Source organism: Pongo abelii, chromosome 4 (genome assembly GCF_028885655.2).
Source record: "Pongo abelii isolate AG06213 chromosome 4, NHGRI_mPonAbe1-v2.0_pri, whole genome shotgun sequence".
In the NCBI taxonomy this organism is placed as follows: Eukaryota; Metazoa; Chordata; class Mammalia; order Primates; family Hominidae; genus Pongo; species Pongo abelii.
The window spans coordinates 76,322,501-76,340,894 of record NC_071989.2 but is presented as its reverse complement, the minus strand read 5'-3'; the positions used below and the strand labels follow the sequence as shown (position 1 = coordinate 76,340,894).

Genomic DNA, 18,394 nt, shown 5'->3' with positions numbered 1-18,394 from the left:
CTATTTCAATTCTTACGCTTGTTCAAAGAAGAGCAAAGCCAACCGTATCACAACCCATGCTCCTTCCCTCTCTGACTTCATGTAGCATCTTGGCTGTCTTCTGCTGGCTCCCTTCTGTCTAATCAAAGGACAGGTGAAGAGATGCATGCTGGCAGGCAGGGAACTTCAAGACATGCAGGTGGGAGGAGGACACTGTGGACACACATAGATCCCAAACTGCTGGAAGGCCAGGCCCCCACTTCTTTACCTTCTGATGGTCTCCCTTATCTCCCCAAATTGAATAATTTCCTTATTCTACCAAAGTACGGGCTTCCTCACCAGCTTTCAAAACTGCACTGGCCCATATCCAACTTACCTTCCCGTCTGTGCAGCTGCACCGGGACCATCATCTTCAGCTTATGAAGAGTCACACAGACTAGGGATACAGGTGTTTGTTTTATGGTGCTAAACAGGACACCTCCCAGAAACTGAATCTGCTAGATTGAGCACTATTCCCAAATGAGCATTTGTTTATGTCAAATTGCTTTCTGCACAAATATGAAACTTTAAAAACATAAACAATCCCTTTTATACATGATCTGTATTCTTCCAAAAACAAGCCATCTGCAATATAATTCAAGTCCCATTTTACTCTCTTGCTGTCATTTGAGTGATATCACAACCATCAGGGTGTATATTTCATTTCTGCCAGTGGGATTACTACAGAATTAGTGATCAGTAGAGGCAAAACCAGTTTGTGGGAAAATACTACAATGCAACAAAACCTTAATTAAGCCCAGTTTTCCAAAACAGGGCAGATGATTTGCTACCAGTAGGAGGAAGCATAGCTCAACTGACAGGGTTGGGAAAACCTACAATTTCAATGCTGTCTGTGACTCTATCTCCAGAAATGAAAAGCTTAACTATTTTCCTCATTAATTAGATGAGAAAAACTATATACTTAGCTTTCCAACACAAATGTTGTAAACAGCTCTATAAAGTGTATAAATTATACATAGTCTAGAGAAAAAAATTATTCAAGGAAGGAAAATTTATCATTTAACTTGGAGAGAGAAAAGAAAAGGAAAGGAAACAAAACAGAAACAAGCTTTCATGGGAAGGAAGCCTCTCTTGTACCCCTGGTGCAGAAAGTGAGATGAGATAGGCCAAAATGCTCCTTGGGGGCCCTACAAATCCTGCAGGAAGAATTCAGAGTCTGCAGGCAGAAGCTCTCAAGAGCTGTCCTGGGACATGACCCGTTATTACTTCAAGCAATCTTGCATCTCATTCAGCATTCCAAACTGGGAGAGGAGGGACGGGACCACATGCACAAATCACACAATTTCATGCAAGTAGTATCTCTCTACCTCCTGGGATCATGAGGGAAAGAGCACTGGCAGAGAGGGACTTTGTGACTTTCCCCGAGATTTTCTTTTTTTCTGTGCTTTCTAATCGCTGCCGAGCCATGTGAGAAGCGGGTTCACTGGATGGCTTTGAGGAATTATCTGTACTGTCCACACACTCGCTTCGTCCATTTATCTGATCCAAGTGCTCTGAAAAACTGCCAACTGTACAAAGAAGAAGGGATAAACACGTTCAGGAAAATCCAGGATAGGAGAGGTGGGAAGAAGGGAAGAGAGAGACAGCAGGAAGAGTAAATGCCGGAGAACATACTCCTATGTGGCCAGTAAGTCCAGACAGTGTCAGGCAAACACTAACAACATGTGATTGCTTTGAGAAAGGTGACGTGGAGGAGGAAGAGATGGAAGAGGCATCTATTCAGGCTTCATTCTACCTGTACACAAGTCTGCTAATTCTCAATCCATGACTCCATTTAACCAGAGGAATTAGTTTCTTTCAACAATCTATATTTTTGAAACCTTGCAGAGATAATTCTGGTGCCCCTACCCCCCATACCATGAAAGGCTGTGCCATGAATCAAATATTACCTCCCAAACACCATGGCCACCCACTTTATACTGTGATTACCTTATGATACTGATGATTATCATTATCAATGCTGTTAATCATAATTTTGACCCATGGACATTTTTTCATCACTCCCTGTAGACTTACATCTGTGCTGTTAGAACACAACTCATACTAGGCTGAGGCAAGTAACTGATAGAAAAGTGCCTAAAGTGTCTCTTCTCACTTCTCAGGCCATATGCCTCCTTTCATTCTAAGCTCCCTGTACATTTCAAAGGACAAGCAAGACAAAGGATATTACTCCCTCCATTACTCAAGCTCACTTCATCCTCCTGGCTTTTAATCCAGCGTATCATATGCTGATCCTCCCTCATGCTATTTCCTTTCCCCTCTAAACCACACCTTCTTTACTTTTAATTTTGTTAATCTTTAATATAAACTGGAGTTATTTTTAACTTAAAAAAATGAGGGCTTCCCTCAACAACGGAGCATAAGAGAGGATAAATATGGAGGTGGGTGCAGAAATGGAACATCACTGATGCTGGTCTGGTGGATGCAGAGGCCGAGGGTAAAGAAAGCTCTGCAGCAGGGTCACATGTTGAGTCCCCCAGAAGGAAGCTGAACAGCTATTCCTTTTGATGTGTCCTACTCTTTCTTTCCCAGGTTATCGGTTTTCTATCTTGTTTTTCTTTAAAAACATCATTGATAGCACATTTTTGTCCATCCAGGAGAGACAATGCTCATCTCATTTTACTTCTACATGCTACATTGTAAGCCCCATGTGTTTAAAATCATCAACTGTCTCTTCATCTTTAGAGATACAATCCATGCAGAGTATTACCACCATTATAAACGATCCTTTGAAAGAGCGGCCAGCACATTTCGAAGTGCTGACCATATGACACTGTTTGCCTGGGAAAGAGTTAGACTTAGACTTAACTAGCGTTTCTCTTATACTGCTGTCTATACACCACTCAGCGGTATGGTTGTAGTTTGGCCCAAGCTCATGGACAAAGTTCAGATCTTACAGCTGTGGTCTAGGCTAAGGGTAGCTGGGAACTTGGACAGCAGCTTTAAGCATAGCACACTTTGTGGTCATCTACTGTGCATATGTACAGGAAAAGATTCATGGACTTCCACATAACACCCATCTGACCAACAAAGGGAGATAACCTTAAGGCAAATATCAATCTTTTTACTCCTATATGCTAAACTCATTCTCATTTAACAGAATATTCCATTTTCTTACAGAAATCAGCTACTGAAGGTCTTGATAAAAACTGCTTCGCAAGTAATAAATCTCATCTCACAAAACTTAAGCTTCCCATTGAGTAAGGTACACACTTCCTTCTTTGTAATTTGGTTTGGATGGGATCACTGACAAGTATAAAATGAAAAGCTGAATCTCTTTACAATGAGTAATTGTTGGATACATTTGACCCCTACACCTAAGACTTCAAGACGTTTATTTTTCACGGCTTCAAACACAATGTAGTCATGATAAAAGAGAAACATGTATAAAGTTGTACTTCCCTAAATGCCAGAGTGTGGATATACAACCTTGTGTCACCTCTCCCTCTTGCCTCTGCCATCTCATTTTGCAGCACTGCATATAAGCGTGAGCTTCTTTTCTGCCAATGGTAGATAATGTCACTTTAACGTTCTCTAAATGTCAAGGGTTCCTTCTTTTTGGTGGTGGAGCAATATAAAAATCAACAAATTTAATTTTACTACAGTCACGGTTTTCAGACTCCCTAATTACCCTTGGCTATAAGCAAATCAGCTCATTTCTCTATTCTGCACAGCCCCCAAGGCTTTTGATTATTTTTAGTGTGCGTATGGGGGAGAGAGAGAGAGAGAGAGAAAGATGGTGTGAATCTATTAATCAAAATGCATGGCAGGACCTAGGTGAATTTTTTTTTTAATTATGAAAGTAATCAATCAAATGCTTAGACACGATTCCCCTCCCTTCCCCTCCTACCTTTCTGGTAGTGAGCAGGCTGAGGAGACTAAGAGATAGTAAACAGTTCACTATATTAAGAAAAAATTTTAAATGGAGGTGAATATACTCTATTCAGAGTAAGGTAACTAAGAACCATATAAAGGCCTTTGTAACCAGGAATAGAAAATACCAAGATATCTACATGTGATCTGAGCATCAGCATGAACTAGAGATGGTCAGGAATCTTAGTCTAATAGGTTGCCTTTACACTACTTCCTCATTGCTGTTCTCTTGGCTTTATGGTTAGGATAAGTGGAATTACGCAACATGAAAACGAACTGAAGTGAAGAGAGAGAAGAAAATCCAACATTATTTTCCCCTACAATAAACTATAAGCACATGTGAAGCTTCACAGATCCAAACTTCTTAGTGAGGTTGAAATAAATCCAGCCCATAAAATTTTTCTTGAAATGATTTAAAAAAAGCTTACACTATGAATATTCAGTTAGTTTAAAAAATGTTGATGAAAAATCTTGGAATCATTCATGGTTATCAATACAGCATATTGAATGTAGCTTAATGAAAACATTCATTATAGCAATTCTAAGCCATATACATCTTTTATTTTTTGAAAAAGCATAAATGCACATACTCTATAGAAGAATACGCTGTGCATAAAATTTTTATAAATCAAATGATATTTTAAATGAACTTAAGAGGCTTGTTCTAGTGCAATTAATTGCAAGTTTGATTATCTAGTGAGGATACCTCCATTACTAATGACCAGCAAGTATCCATGATATATTAAGCTCCTTAAAAATCTGTGAAGACACTGTTCCTCTTGTCAGGAAGGTTACATCACACAAAGGTAACATTTAAAAAGTGCTTTCAAAGGCCCAAGCCCCCTTGGCTGCCTCCCAGAAACGCAAAGATGTCTCAGGAGTTTCTTACTCCAATTACCCAGAGTTTCTTACTCCAATTACCCAGAGATGGGGAAGGTAACTTTTGTCTTCAGTGGAGTTATTTCATATGCACGTAAACTATCAATTTAAATCATGTTGGTATTTCTGACTCCCCTTTCTCCTCCTTAGTCCTAGATGGACCAGAACAGCATTAAGCGTCTTGCTGCACTCAGCCTGCACTGAGTCTAGTGTGGAGAGAGAAATTATTTGGTACAACATAACCCTTTAACAAAAGCCAACTCCATCAAAGAAGCAACCATCCATTTCAATGCTAGAGAGAAACCTGGCTTTATACTGTGCCTTACAGGTGATTCAAGACATCTTCAAGGGTAATTTTGACAAGCTGACTACTTGATACTGGCTCTTACACTGAACTTTGAGTTAGATGCAACTGCATAAGACATACCTTTGCATCAACAACTGAGAACACGCTCCCTTAGCACATTCTGACTTCCCTCAAAAGATCCCCTGCAACCTGGCTGAGAAAGTGAAGTTTGGCCCCAAGGTCAAACTGAAGCAATAACAGTTTTGCTGCATGGCCGAGCACTGAGGAGGGGTCTGAGACATCTGATCTTAGCTCTCAGAAGATCATGTCCCAAGCCTAAGGACTGAGGCCATGGAGAAAGTCTAGCAGCATAAAACACCCATCTTTACTGCCTGGCGAGGCCCGCCCTGGGACTGAGCACTAGGAGACACTTAGTGTGGTGAGGAGGACAGCAGGCACTATGGCCCGGGGCTTACCTGACAGGGTGGAGCTGCTGATGGTGCTGGCTGGGGTGGTGACCTCAGGCTCCTCTTGGGCACACTCTTCAGGAGGAAGGGCTGGCTTTCCTGGCTCCTCATGGGGGTCTCCAGGGCAGGAGGCAGCTTCATCTTGCTCTCCCTCTGTTGAAATAGCCAGTTTGGGAAGTAGGCCAGAACTGAGTTTATGTCTGTTGCTTTCAGTATCTGAAGAGTTGGATGTTGATAGCTGTTGCCTTAATTAAAAGCAAAAACAAAGTCATATATACATACTAGAAAACTGTGTTAAAGGTGAATTTTGGAAGAAACCAGGTGAAAATTGGACTTGGATAAGCCTAACCAAGAGATGTCTAGTGCAATGGTTCTTAATGTGTGGTACCCAGAGCAGCAACATCTGCATAATCTGGATACTTTTAAGAAATGCACATTTTCAGGCCCTACCCTAGATCTACTGGATGAGAAACTCTGGAGGTGGGAGATCTTTGTTTTAACAAGCCCCGCAGGTATTCTGATGCTCACTAAAGTTTAAGAAACTCTGCTCTAGTAGCTACTGCTTATATTACTTAAAAGGCATTTCACATACATTTCAGAATATTCTGAACTCCAGCTCAGTGTTTCTGTGGATGGCAAGGTTGTGCTTTTGGTTTTGTCCCCAGAGTCTTCCTTCTCTTCTGTTGAATTCTGAGTGATTCGATCTATACTGCTGAAAACCTGGAAGGCAAATAATCGGTGCTTATTAATATCTACTAAAAAGAATTTGTCAGAAAAACACTCCAAGTCTTGGGAGGAAAACCTGAGAGGATAACTAAATTCTGAACTAATATTGTGCATTCAGAAAGTACTTTCCAGTGTTGTTGACCAGAATCCATAGAGGAAGGGTCAGAGTGAGTGAGTGAGTGAGTGTGTGTGTGTGTGTGTGTGTGTGTGCGTGTGTGTACATATATACAAATAGGGAGGTATGAATTCATCATCCTCTCGTCATATCTTGTTGCAGACTTTGTATCTGCAAACAAAATCCACAGATGCAGTGGAGTTTCTAGGCCTCGGGATCAATGCACATCTTGATTACTTTTTAACCATGAAGTCAACTGGAAAAAGAAAATAACAGAGAAAAAGATTTAATGGCCACCAGTCAGGGGTGGGAAGAAGAAAAATGAATTGGAATTGGGTGCAAACAGAAGAATAAATTATGTTTCAAGACTGCGTGGTAGTGTGGCAAGGATGCAGTACATATTTCATTATAAGAGCCAGAGGTATTTGTTTTGCTTACAAATCACACCTATAGACAGGCAGTTTCCTATGTTGGTGCTGGGGTTCCTGAAGGGGATCAGAGCTCAGTTAAGCCCAAGGTCTCAGCTATCTCTGAATCTCTGTTGTCTTATAAGAGAGAAGGTAAAATGGGCGTCTAAGAGCCTAGGGCAGGAAGCGCTCCCTACTGCCTTGCTCAGACACTTGCTTTTCTCATGGGAATGGACCTCAGGCCTCCTATAATCTACTAGCAATAGCAGGAAAGTGGTTAAAGAAAAGGAGATGGTGGGAAAATGAAATACCCACCAAGGCAAAGAAGGGAGCAGTGTTTAGTGTTGTCTTTGATGGCCCAGAGAACAGTCCTGGTCTGAGTCCACACTTAGCAAAGCTTCTGTCCTGGCTCTAGGACAGACTGGCTACCACCTTCTCCAGGGAAATCCTTACCTCGATGCCATTCCCATACACAGGGAGGGTAGTGCTGGCCAATTTGCAGGTGCATCTAGGTAATCATTTAGAAAAAGCTACAGAGCACTTGAAAATCACTAAATGTTATAGAAAAGCTAAACAACAATCGTGCAAAATGCCATGGCAACAGAAAATATGTAGCTCCTGAAAATAGCAAAAGGGAGGTAGGGTGCCCTCAGGTTGATTTCCGTTTTTCCTAGGGCCTTGTTCTGTTTCAGTACTATCAGTTTTCTTTGTTTGGATTAATTATTTTTTTACTGTTACTCTACTGGTAAAAAGGCATCTTTCTCAAGCATCAGTTTTATTATCTAAATGATTCTAGCTTGGCTTCCCACTGCTTTTTCAATATGGCTTATAATTTCTGTTTATTGGTTACGAGACTTTTTTTTCTGGCTTTTTTTTTCCTTTTTGTGGAGAATGGGATCTCGCTATATTGCCCGGGCCGGTCTTGAACTCCTGGGCTTAAGCTATCTTCTTGCCTCTGGCTCTCTAAGTGCTGGGATTAGAGGCATGAGCCACTATGCCTGGCAGTTATGAGACTTTACAATCCTACAGTCAACTGTCCCCAGGTATCTTTGCTTATGTCAAGGACTGAGCCTTCTCCTTTTGTTGTACTCTGTGTAATCCCTAGGAGATGACTCTGTACACAGTGAAGCTCACGCTCTTCATCCTGAGTTGAAAGCAATGAGTGATGCCTCTGCAGCCTGGCATTGAGCCAGGTGAGAGACGTTCAAGGCAAGGTCATCATATAAGTAGCAGTCACACACTCCAAAAACAAGACTGTGGGTGCAACGCCATGCCTCTAAGAAAACAATATCTTAATTTGTGGAGAGAGAAATATATTGGTGCCGGGGTTCCTGAAGGGGATCAGAGCTCAGGTAAGCCCAAGGTCTCAGCTATCTCTGAATCTCTGTTGTCTCACAGGAAAGAGAGAAGGTAAAATGGTGGTCTAAAAGCCTAGGGGATAGGGACAGACTATAAGTTGAGGAGGTCACTTTTCTTCAACAAAAAGGAAGTTTAAGCACAGAAGACCTCAAACCCTGGAAAATGGTAAGTGTCCAGCTGTTGGGGATACTATCTGGCCAGCGGGAGATCCTCCCAGAGAGACTCTGTATGTTTATGCCACATTTCACTTACTTTTGAAAACCTGTGTGAACATGAAGAAAACTGCCTTATTTCCACATTAAAGTCTTCATCATTTGTGTCATCTTCTTCCTCCGTTTCCATATGATGATACTTCTCAGATCGAGCTACAGTGAAATGTTTGGGAACAGGTCCAATTACTCAGATTTTCAGCATTTAGATATTTTAATTATGAGTTTCTGTATCAACATTATGTTTAAGAACTCAGAGATATGAAAAGGTTCAAAAGCAAAGATAATTATTTATCGAGTAAAGGCCAAACAATGTTTTATGTCAGATAAAGCACATACTATCAAAATAACTAGTGTCATCTTCAGATTCCAGTTGGGGAATAAATTCTGCCTTCTGTCTCAGCAAACTGTTCCAGTCTAAAGAACGGAAGAATCGATGCTGTTTGACTTCATATGCACCACCTGGAAGAGGGCAGGTAGAGACAGAGAGGAAAATGTTAAACTATCCCCACTAAGCAAAGGCAAACATCAGTTTTTAACAACATTTTTGAGAACATATCAGCAAAGAAATACAGACATGAAAATCATACTTTTTCATTCTACAACCAAAGCCCCACAAGTTTTTCTGATAATTTATCAGTAGGAGATTTGATGTTGCTAACAGCAGTTGCTATGGCACTGTTTTTCTTTGTTAGTTTTTTCCATGACTTCCTCCATTTTTCAAAGGTTAATGATGTGGCCACTTAAAATCACATTATGCTGAACCTGGAGATGTAGATAAATATTGGCCCACAGCAGACTCACTCATTAAAAACCCAGGGAAATTCTAACAAGGTGCAAAATGTGTTCACAGCAACATTTTCTCTGGAGGTAAAGTGAATATTGATAAATTTTTCCTAAATACTATTTATAGGGGTTACCATTCAATTTTATTGGATTGCTCATTAACATAGATAAGAATTAGATTCTGTGGATTACAGATTCGTAAGTAGGAAACTGACAAATCTGTTTTATAGACTTTTAATGTCTCCAAAATATCCATCACCATTTCCAAGTTTTAGGCTTCTTTTTCCAAGTCATCATGAAAGCATAATTCAGTGAAATGTTTTCAATTCAGTTCATAATTTTAAAGAGTGATTTTAAAGGACAGGCCATCAAAAATATGAACACCATACCCCATATAAAGAGAAAAAAGGTACATGTTATAATATCATAGCGTAAGAATCAGACCCCTGCCCTGCCACCAGCACACATATTGTTGAAGAGAGAGAGAGAACAAAGAATCAATCCTGAAAAAACCTCTAAGAAGAGAGATTTCTGAGAAGCTAAGACAGGAACTAATCAGCCTCCCTGCCAAAAGGTCTCTGCTAGGTGCAAGTAAATGCCTCTTTCTTGTAGTTGTCACCCAGGCCTCTCATCCTGTCCTCTGCGGAGTCCAAAAAGAATAGGATGAGAAATGCCAAGTTGAATGCAAAATGGGCTGTGAATCTTGGTTGGGGGTTGCTGTCTGTGGATCAAAGATTGGACTCCGTCCTCATTGGACCCCTCTAGCACAAGACATAGTGTCAGCCCTAGCTCTAAACCCAGCCAGGGCAAATTGGTATTCTGAAAATGATGGAATGGAGTGAAAACAGCAAAGTGAGGAAACTACCCAAAAAGGGGGGAAATGGATTCTTCTTTATAAAACATTTAATTAGAATCTTTACCCCATATTCTATACAGGTGGTTTCCACATTTCTAGCAAAATACTGAAGTCTGACGGTAAGCATGAGCAGCTACGACTGAGGGCCAACTTGTGACAAGTATTGCACTAGATGCTACAGGACAGGTGTCTTGTTTCCTTTAATTAAATCATCAAATATAACCACATGAAGTGGGCATTACAACACTTTTTGTGGATATGGAAATGAAGCATAAGCAATAAAGCACCATGGACCACGATCCCCCAGAGGGTAAAGATTCAAGGCTGAACCTAGGCCTGCCTAAAAACACCCAAGCCCAACCTCAGTGCCACATATAAGGCAGAGGCATGCTTTAATTTGTTCCTACTCCACCACCTCCCTTGCATCACTTTGCAAACAGATTCAGAACTGCCAATACTGGGGACCTGAGCCTAAGAGCCAACTCATGTGGCTGTTCTACAGCACCTCTGGAGAGCCTCATTCCAGCCCACCATGCATCCTTGCTCTCACCTATCCCTAATCAATATCCGTATGCACAACTGCCCATCTTATTTTCTTCTAGTGCTCTTTTACTTGGAGAAACAGAATACGAAAGCTAAGAGGCTTAACTGTTTCCCTATCCAACATGGAGGTCGTCAGCACAGTGCGGGTGTTGGGTAGGGAAAGCCCTAGTTAGTGGCCGACAACACACATTTCTGGACTCCTAGTGCAGTGATGGTTCCACTAGACCACAATGACTATCACTTCAGCTGCTGCTCATGGGGCCACATCAATGGCCCAGCCCTCACATTTTGGGTTGCTCGATTTTATCAGAAAAGCAGTTTCTCTAGGGCCAAGAGCTCAACCAGACTGCAGCCAGTGTCGGGGGTTTTACCCCCTGCCTGCTATCCTCTGGGACCCAAGCTGCTGAGAGCCTTCGTTTCATCTCTGTAGACAATGACAAATGGGTCCTCCTCAAGGACTTACAGCCCATGGTTGATTTAGCTCACATTTCTCACCCTTTGGCCTTTGTGCCTCACTTACAAGAAGCTGGTATCAGTGGGTCCAGTTTCTCAGGCACTTATGGAGAGATAAGGAAGAAAAGAAAGGGACAAATTGGGGGAAAATGACCTCTGGGCTAAACTTTTGGTAAAATACAGGTGATAGCATTGTGAGCTAAAAACAAATCACTCATGCAAATGATAGTTCTCATTGTAAGAATTCATTATGAAGGTAAAAGAAAGATTATACCTTGAGCTCCTGTTAGGTACTTAGTAAATGAACTAGATACCTTCATGAACATTTTTGCATTTACTCCTCACAATAATCCTGTGAAGTATATAAAATGCCCATTTCCATAGACTAGGAAACTGAGACTCAGGTCAATGAAGAAACTATTCAAGACATGGGTAGCAGTGACATCTGAGCAGCTCTGAAGTCCAGGGAGTCAGACTGCCACTCAATATTCCACAAGTTCAAAAGTGTAGTTCCAATAGGACAAGCTCCCAAATTGCAAGTTATGCTTTGACACTAACACTTTCCCTTTTCTCTCCTTTCATGGAAGTTTCTTAAACATCCATTATGTTCGTCACACCATTTTTCTCAGCCTCTCTAATCTCTTGGGCAAATGTGCATTCGCACATTTTCACGGTGCATTATTTTGCCCACTAAATATGCATTAAATACAAAACGCTGTCATTGGAAGCAGCATGGCAGGCCTGCAGGATTCTCAGCCTCAGTCTCTGGGCCCTACTGGGACCTGTCATGTTGGACTGGCCTGTTTGGCAAGCACTTGACAATTCTAAGAGCTTGGGTAGGGTCTTTTAAATGTCTCTTCTGGATTTCTGTTAGGGGATTTGTTCTTCAAACTGTCAAACCCTAAAAAGACTGAAAGTAGCAGTCAACAAGAAAATGTGCAGAGAAGTAACTTGCAGCCTATGATTTATAAACACAGAGATGCTGATCATTATCACATCCTTGTCTAGCTAAATCAAGCCCAACCGAGAATCCAAGTTTTCCTGGAGGAGTAAATACAGGGCAGAATACAGGCTGAACATCCTTAGTCTGAACATTTAAAATCCAAAATGCTCCAAAATCTGAAATTTTTTGAGCACCAATATGACACCACAAGTGGAAAATTCCACACCTAACCTCAGGTAACAGGGATTAAAACATATATGATGGGGCCAGGCACAATGGCTCATGCCTGTAATCCCAGCACTTTGGGAGGCCGAGGTGGGTGGATCACTTGAGGCCAGGAGTTCAAGACCAGCCTGGCCAACATGGCAAAATCCCATCTCTACTAAAAATACAAAAAGTAGCCAGGCGTGGTGGCATGTGCTTGTGGCCCCAGCTACTCGGGAGGCTTAGGCATGAGAATCGTTTGAACCTGGGAGGCGGAGGTTGTAACGGACCAAGATCGCACCACTGCACTCCAGCCTGGGTGACAGAGCGAGATGCCAACTCTAAACAAACAAACAAACCACCCCACCCACCCACCAACCAAAAGCCAAACAAAAAACACATATTATGGGCTTATTGAAGGACTAGGGCAGTACGTGTTCATAACAGAATAAAAAATCATGTCAGTTTATGAACTTAGAAAATAATTCTAAGATAAAACTGTTGTTAGTGAGGCAGATGACTCTGGAGGAAATGTTTTAAAAAGCCATCCAGCAGAATGCCTCCTCTTCCCTAGAATGATTTGTTTTTATCCTTATAATAATCCTATGAGGTAGCACTTCGGAAAGCTCCTTTTCACAAATGAGGAGATGAGCAATGGAAAAAGAAGTAACCTGTCCAGGGTCATACAGCTGAGATTTAAACTCAGGCTAGCTGACTGTGGAGTTTATGCTGTCAACCTCAATTTATATTGGCTTTTCAGGTTAAAAGTCCACTCATCCACTGAGAAAGCTAAAAAAGGCACAAGGTGCTCTAGTGAGAGGCTCAACTAAAAGAAGTTTTCTAGTCAAGCCCTAATATTTAGCCTTCTTGGATTCTCTAATGCAGGGTCTGCAAAGCTTTTGTGTAAAGGGCAAAACAGTAAACATTTCAGTCTTTGCAGGGCATGCGGTCTGTCATGACAACCTAACTCTGCCCTTGTAGCATGAAAGCAGCCATACAATACCTAAATGAGTGGACATGGAGGTGTTTCAGTAACGCTTTATTTACCATACCAGGCTGTGGGACAAATCTGGCCATAGCTTGCTGACCCTTGCTGTAATGCATTATCATAAACTCTAGTAGCACAGCATTCATCTATACTTAGGTAAGAACAGAGTCCTCCAACAGGAGAATCGGTGGGTGAATGTGGAGAATACTATACAATAAATATTTATTTGGAACTGTTTCAAATTTTTGTCTTGGAAACAAATGGAGGAGAAAGTGATTTCTTCATTATTTTCTGTTATTTCTATTAAAATGGGGGTAGAATGAAACAGCCCAGAGTAAACAACCCATCAAGCCAACACTTTTCACTGATGAAAATTATGGCTGCTGGCTAGACTATATGCATTTATATTTAATATTTAGTCTCATCTACATAAATTCACATACTCGGGCAGACTGGGACTCTATACTGGGATCGCTAAGTCTGTCTATTCAGAATACAGAGAAGAAAAGGGAATAAAATGCTGGCAGAACAGTCAGAAAAAATAATCAGCAAGACACAAATCTACTATCTCGTTAATCCTGAAAGGCAGTGGTTTTTAATTCTCTTTCTTGGGTCATGGTGCTGATCACTGTGATAGGACAGCATGGTTCAACCCCAGGCCCCCATTTCTAGTAATTAGTCCAAGTACTGATAACCCATTTCAAAGCCTGTGTATAGTAACGTGCTGGGTCAAATCCGTATGGGGATGTATATTTAAAGACAAAAACAAAAAGAGTTCCAAATATCGAATCCTCTGTTTCAAGTTATTTAAGATGCATGCTTTTCAGGATAGAAGAGTTACATGTGCCTTTGAGGTTTTCTTCCAGAGAAGCTTTATTTATTGAAACAAATTAAGCATAATTTCTGCTTTGCCAAACACAAAAACAACAAAAAACAAAGACAAACAACCAACCCTCTTAGCGTACACACTGTTTTGAATCAGAAAACAAAATCCAAAATATTATTGCTATAATGTGTTGCAGTCATGTTCTACATCAACTAACAGATGTTGCCTATGCAAAAGCAAAACAACAGCAAAAGCTTCAGAGTGCTCCATGTAGACATTATTTCTTGCATATTAGCAAAATTAAAACACATGAGCTCTAACCTGTTCCCAGCCTCTCCAAGGGATTCTGCCTGAGGAGTAAGGTAATCAGATCCTGGGCATCAGGTGGGGGTGCCTCATCCTTCTCAGGCCAGTTGATCTCATCTAGAAGGAAGAAAAGTTGTTTATAACCATATTGTTCACAAGAGGATCCAGGTCCCAGCAACGTGGACATCACCTGGGAATTTGTCAGAAAGGCAGAATTTCAGGCCCACTCCAGACCTACTAAATCAGAGTCTGCATTTCCACAAGATCTTCAGTCGATTCCTAAACACAGTCATGTTTGAGAAGCATTATTTTACAAGACATAAGTAGCACAGATTTTTTACAAGGTAGGAAGAGAATATTTCAATAAGCAGATCTTTAATTTGCTTTTTAAATTCATTTTTCTTTCAAAGAATTGGCTTCCAAAAAGTTGCCTCTCTAGTTATTAAAAGACTTAAAATAATAGAAACTCTAAACACTTCCATTTCAGGTGGCTAATATATCCATCCAGGGATTATCTCAGGGTAAGATTTTTCTCTCTTAATTTCCTCAACTGAGAATTTGGCCACAGCCATAGAGTTCTTCAGCTCTAAGAAGCAAGAAGTAATTTTGTAAAAATAACTATTTCCAGAAACAAACAAACAAACAAAAAGGTCAAAGTGCTAAGACTGAAGAAGAAGAAGAAGAAGAAAAAAAAAAACAAAGTAATCATAGTAATAGAAGTATTTAAAATCTGTCATAAATATTAAGAATACATTCTCATTCTGAAGGAGTTTGCCTAAAGATAGGTGTGCATGCTTGTGTGTACGGAAATGCAATAAAAACATGAGTTATTTCTGTGTGTGCCTGCCTCTAGCTTCCTCTGCTGCAGTTTAAATCTGATTTGGAAAATAAAACATGAATATGCATCTGAGCCGTAAGGCATCAAGAACAAAGCCAGCATTTGCTGCTTGTGTTAATTAAACAGTTGATTCCCTTTGCCATTCAGGCCTTAGTATATCAGAAAACAGCCTAGTTATAAATCCATAAACAGCTCAGATATTGTATAAAGGGGTCATACACTGCAGGCAACTCACAAATCTGCTTTGTTAAAGTTTACAAATATGCCAGGCTTCCAAAGTCAAAGATAGAAAAGAATGCTGTGATAAAGGGGCCCCTCATATGCAAAATGAATTTTTCCCCTACTTCCACTGCTGGACCTTGTAAACACAGTCCAAATAGACCGTACATGGCTGATAAAGATGTCAGTGATGCCTGACAAACTTTCAAGAAGAGAGGCCTTTCTGATCTATGTTCCAGGGAAATTTATAAAATCGGCAGGTAGGGTAGTGATACACCCTATTTAATTATCATTTAGTTTTGCCACAGGCCACATACAATAGTTAGGGTCGGCTTGCAGGTTAAGATCTAAAAGTTATTGAATTTTAAATGAAAGATGAACAGCTGTTACAGAAATAACATTACACCATAACAACTACCAATGAAATCATTAACAATCTGTGGATTCAACTTGCTTCTTTCCCATTCTCATTATTTATTATTTGGTAGACATTTGTTTTAGGGTTTATTACATTTTTGTTAATTTCTTCATTATGCCATTAGCCATTTTCCCCATTTATGTAAATGTTACCCACATTAACCTTTTCTTCCCTGGTGCAACTTTCCTATCATGGAAAGGAAGACTGGATGGCAATTAAATTGCCTGTAAATCCCACACCAATTTCCTTTGCAGAAAAAGCACACTATAAAAAATGGTTTTGTTGCTAGTACATTTCCAAATTCTATGTTAACAACATTTCTTCAGATCAATTTTCAACAAAAATTGCTCTCTTGAGATTAAGAATGTCAGTTATATGCTTTGATGAGTGAGTTATTTTAATTTGTTGGCTCAACTGTTTGATAAAGGTTAACATTTTAGTAGTAAAAACTGTGACACTCAACAGATTTACATTAAATAGCTGCTTCCCAACAGTGACTTAAAGATAACTCCTGATGATATTTACCACTGATGACTTGTCCAAATAGCTCTTCTGGAGTATCCCCAAAGAATGGCACACATCCAACCAGAAATTCATAGAGGATAATCCCCATGGCCCACCAGTCCACCGGCTTTCCATAACCCTGCCTCAGAATCACTTCTGGTGCAATGTATTCAGGTGTGCCACAGACCTAAAAGATAATTGCAAGATTAGAATAATTTGGAATATTAGACATGAATTAAAATAAGCAAGATGGCTAGTCACCAATTATTTTGCCCAGAATGCACCTGCTCAACCACATGGAACCACATGGACAAAGACCTTAAGAGCACCAATTATAAAAAGATATTTAAAATACCAAAAAAAAGAATTATTACCAAAGACGGGAAGTTTACAGTTCTGCTCTAATGTTAAATTATATGTAATGTTTACTTTCAAATTGAGAATCTGACCCTGTTTGGTAGTTTTACCTATTATACAATATTAAAACCACTTATAATTCTTAAATTTAAAATAATAATGCATTTTTAAGTTTGTCATTGTCAGAGAGAGTTTTAGTATCTATATGACCAAAATACATTCACACACAGGTTATTTCATAAAAGCAATGACAGTTGAGATGTGTTTACCTTAAGTAACTTTACAATGAACAGATTGTGGGCACATGGTAATGAGGCATGCTTAAAGGGAAATGGGCCGTGGCTTGGATTTAGCACCCATGATGGTACAATGCATCATGAGTTTCACAAGTACTCTACTGAGACTCCTGAATTCCTTACAAAAACAGTATTCCATTTGTCTCTCTCACACTCTCACTTGTGTGCAATTAGATCGTTCGTCTTGCTAATAGACCATAATGTTGGGGGAGGAACGTAGAGGGAGCAGACAACTCAAAGAGGCCCAGGGAGAAAAATGGGAGCAATTTGCACTTTATTAAATGTAAGGTTTATACAGACATCTAAACCACCAGCACTAATGTGAAGATGGCCCACACAAGTTGATTCTGAACTTCACTGGCAATACCATACTTTGTATTTCTCAATAAACTAAATGGCACCCAAGCTTACCTGTTTATCCAGGAACTCTCGAGCATCCTTCTCAATATGACCCTCGTAAAGGTTGGTAGTCATACTCATTAGTCCCACCTTAGATAATCCAAAATCTGTCAGTTTTATGTGCCCCATGGAGGTAACCAACAAGCTATGAGGCAGAAGGACATATAACACAATAATCACTTTATAAGCTGGTTATCTATTTTCATTTCCTCCCTACCCCCATCAATTTCTAAGACTATTTAATATATGGGCATCAAGCTTATTACAAAACCCAGCCTGGAAAGAGATGGAGTCACACAAAGATGTCAAATACTTCCATCTAGCAGCTGAGTGTAATTCACAAGGGAGGGCCAGAGACAAGGTGTAGCTAATCTTTCTTTGAGCAGCCACATACAGCATCATTTATAACACTTTGAAACTCTGAGAAAAATTCAAGTATGAAACTCTGATCTCTTTCCATTTTCACAATAAGAAAATAAAAAAGAAAGGGCATACACCAGGAACTAAGCAACCCATTTGTGATTCAAATGAGGCATAAGATAAAGAAAAATAGAAAAATATTGTATTGTTTCAGATTTCAACTTCCATCTCTAATTTAAATTTCTACTCATTAAGCAAAAAACCTATATTTCTTACACATGCAAAGAATCTGCAATTAAATATATTTAAAACTTTTCATTTTAAAGTTTAAATAGTATATACAGTTTATATATACAGTATATATAAATAGTATATACAGTATATATAAATAAAAAGTTTAAATAGTATATACAGTATTACAGTAATTTAAAAATTAAAAGAATAGAGGTATTTTTTAAAAAGCTACTGGATGGAAATATCCCAAAATTTTAATAGTTGTCTTTGGTAATATTGCAGATGAATTTTTTTCTCTTTTTTCCGCTGAATTTTTCAAATTTTGTAGAATGAGCCTGAGTCAATTTTATCATAAACTTTTCAGCACACTTAAAGTCTTTACATATTAATTTGTAATGTTTTTAGAGGCTTCTCAAATTAGTGGAGAAAGCATGAAATATTTAATAAATGATGTCAAGATGAATAGCTAGTCATCTGGGGAAAAAAGTCTATCTGTATCTCAAA

At 39.7% G+C, this 18,394-nt stretch overlaps 1 protein-coding gene across 19 annotated transcripts in view; it reads right to left on the bottom strand.

Moving 5' to 3' along the window:
- Positions 1–18,394, bottom strand: part of MAST4 (microtubule associated serine/threonine kinase family member 4) — a 569,328-nt gene that overhangs the window by 19,044 nt on the left and 531,890 nt on the right. For 13 of the 19 annotated variants that reach the window (XM_054556424.2, XM_054556425.2, XM_054556427.2 and 10 more), the window contains 8 exons: positions 17,309–17,441; positions 16,266–16,431; positions 14,281–14,382; positions 8,700–8,822; positions 8,404–8,516; positions 6,137–6,264; positions 5,554–5,789; positions 1,347–1,547 (listed from right to left, as the gene is read on the bottom strand). In XM_054556424.2, the coding sequence (XP_054412399.2) occupies positions 1,347–1,547; positions 5,554–5,789; positions 6,137–6,264; positions 8,404–8,516; positions 8,700–8,822; positions 14,281–14,382; positions 16,266–16,431; positions 17,309–17,441 (1,202 nt within the window). The remainder of the gene's footprint in view (positions 1–1,346; positions 1,548–5,553; positions 5,790–6,136; positions 6,265–8,403; positions 8,517–8,699; positions 8,823–14,280; positions 14,383–16,265; positions 16,432–17,308; positions 17,442–18,394) is intronic. The other 6 variants (XM_063724127.1, XM_054556430.2, XM_054556436.2 and 3 more) reach the window with 1 other exon arrangement.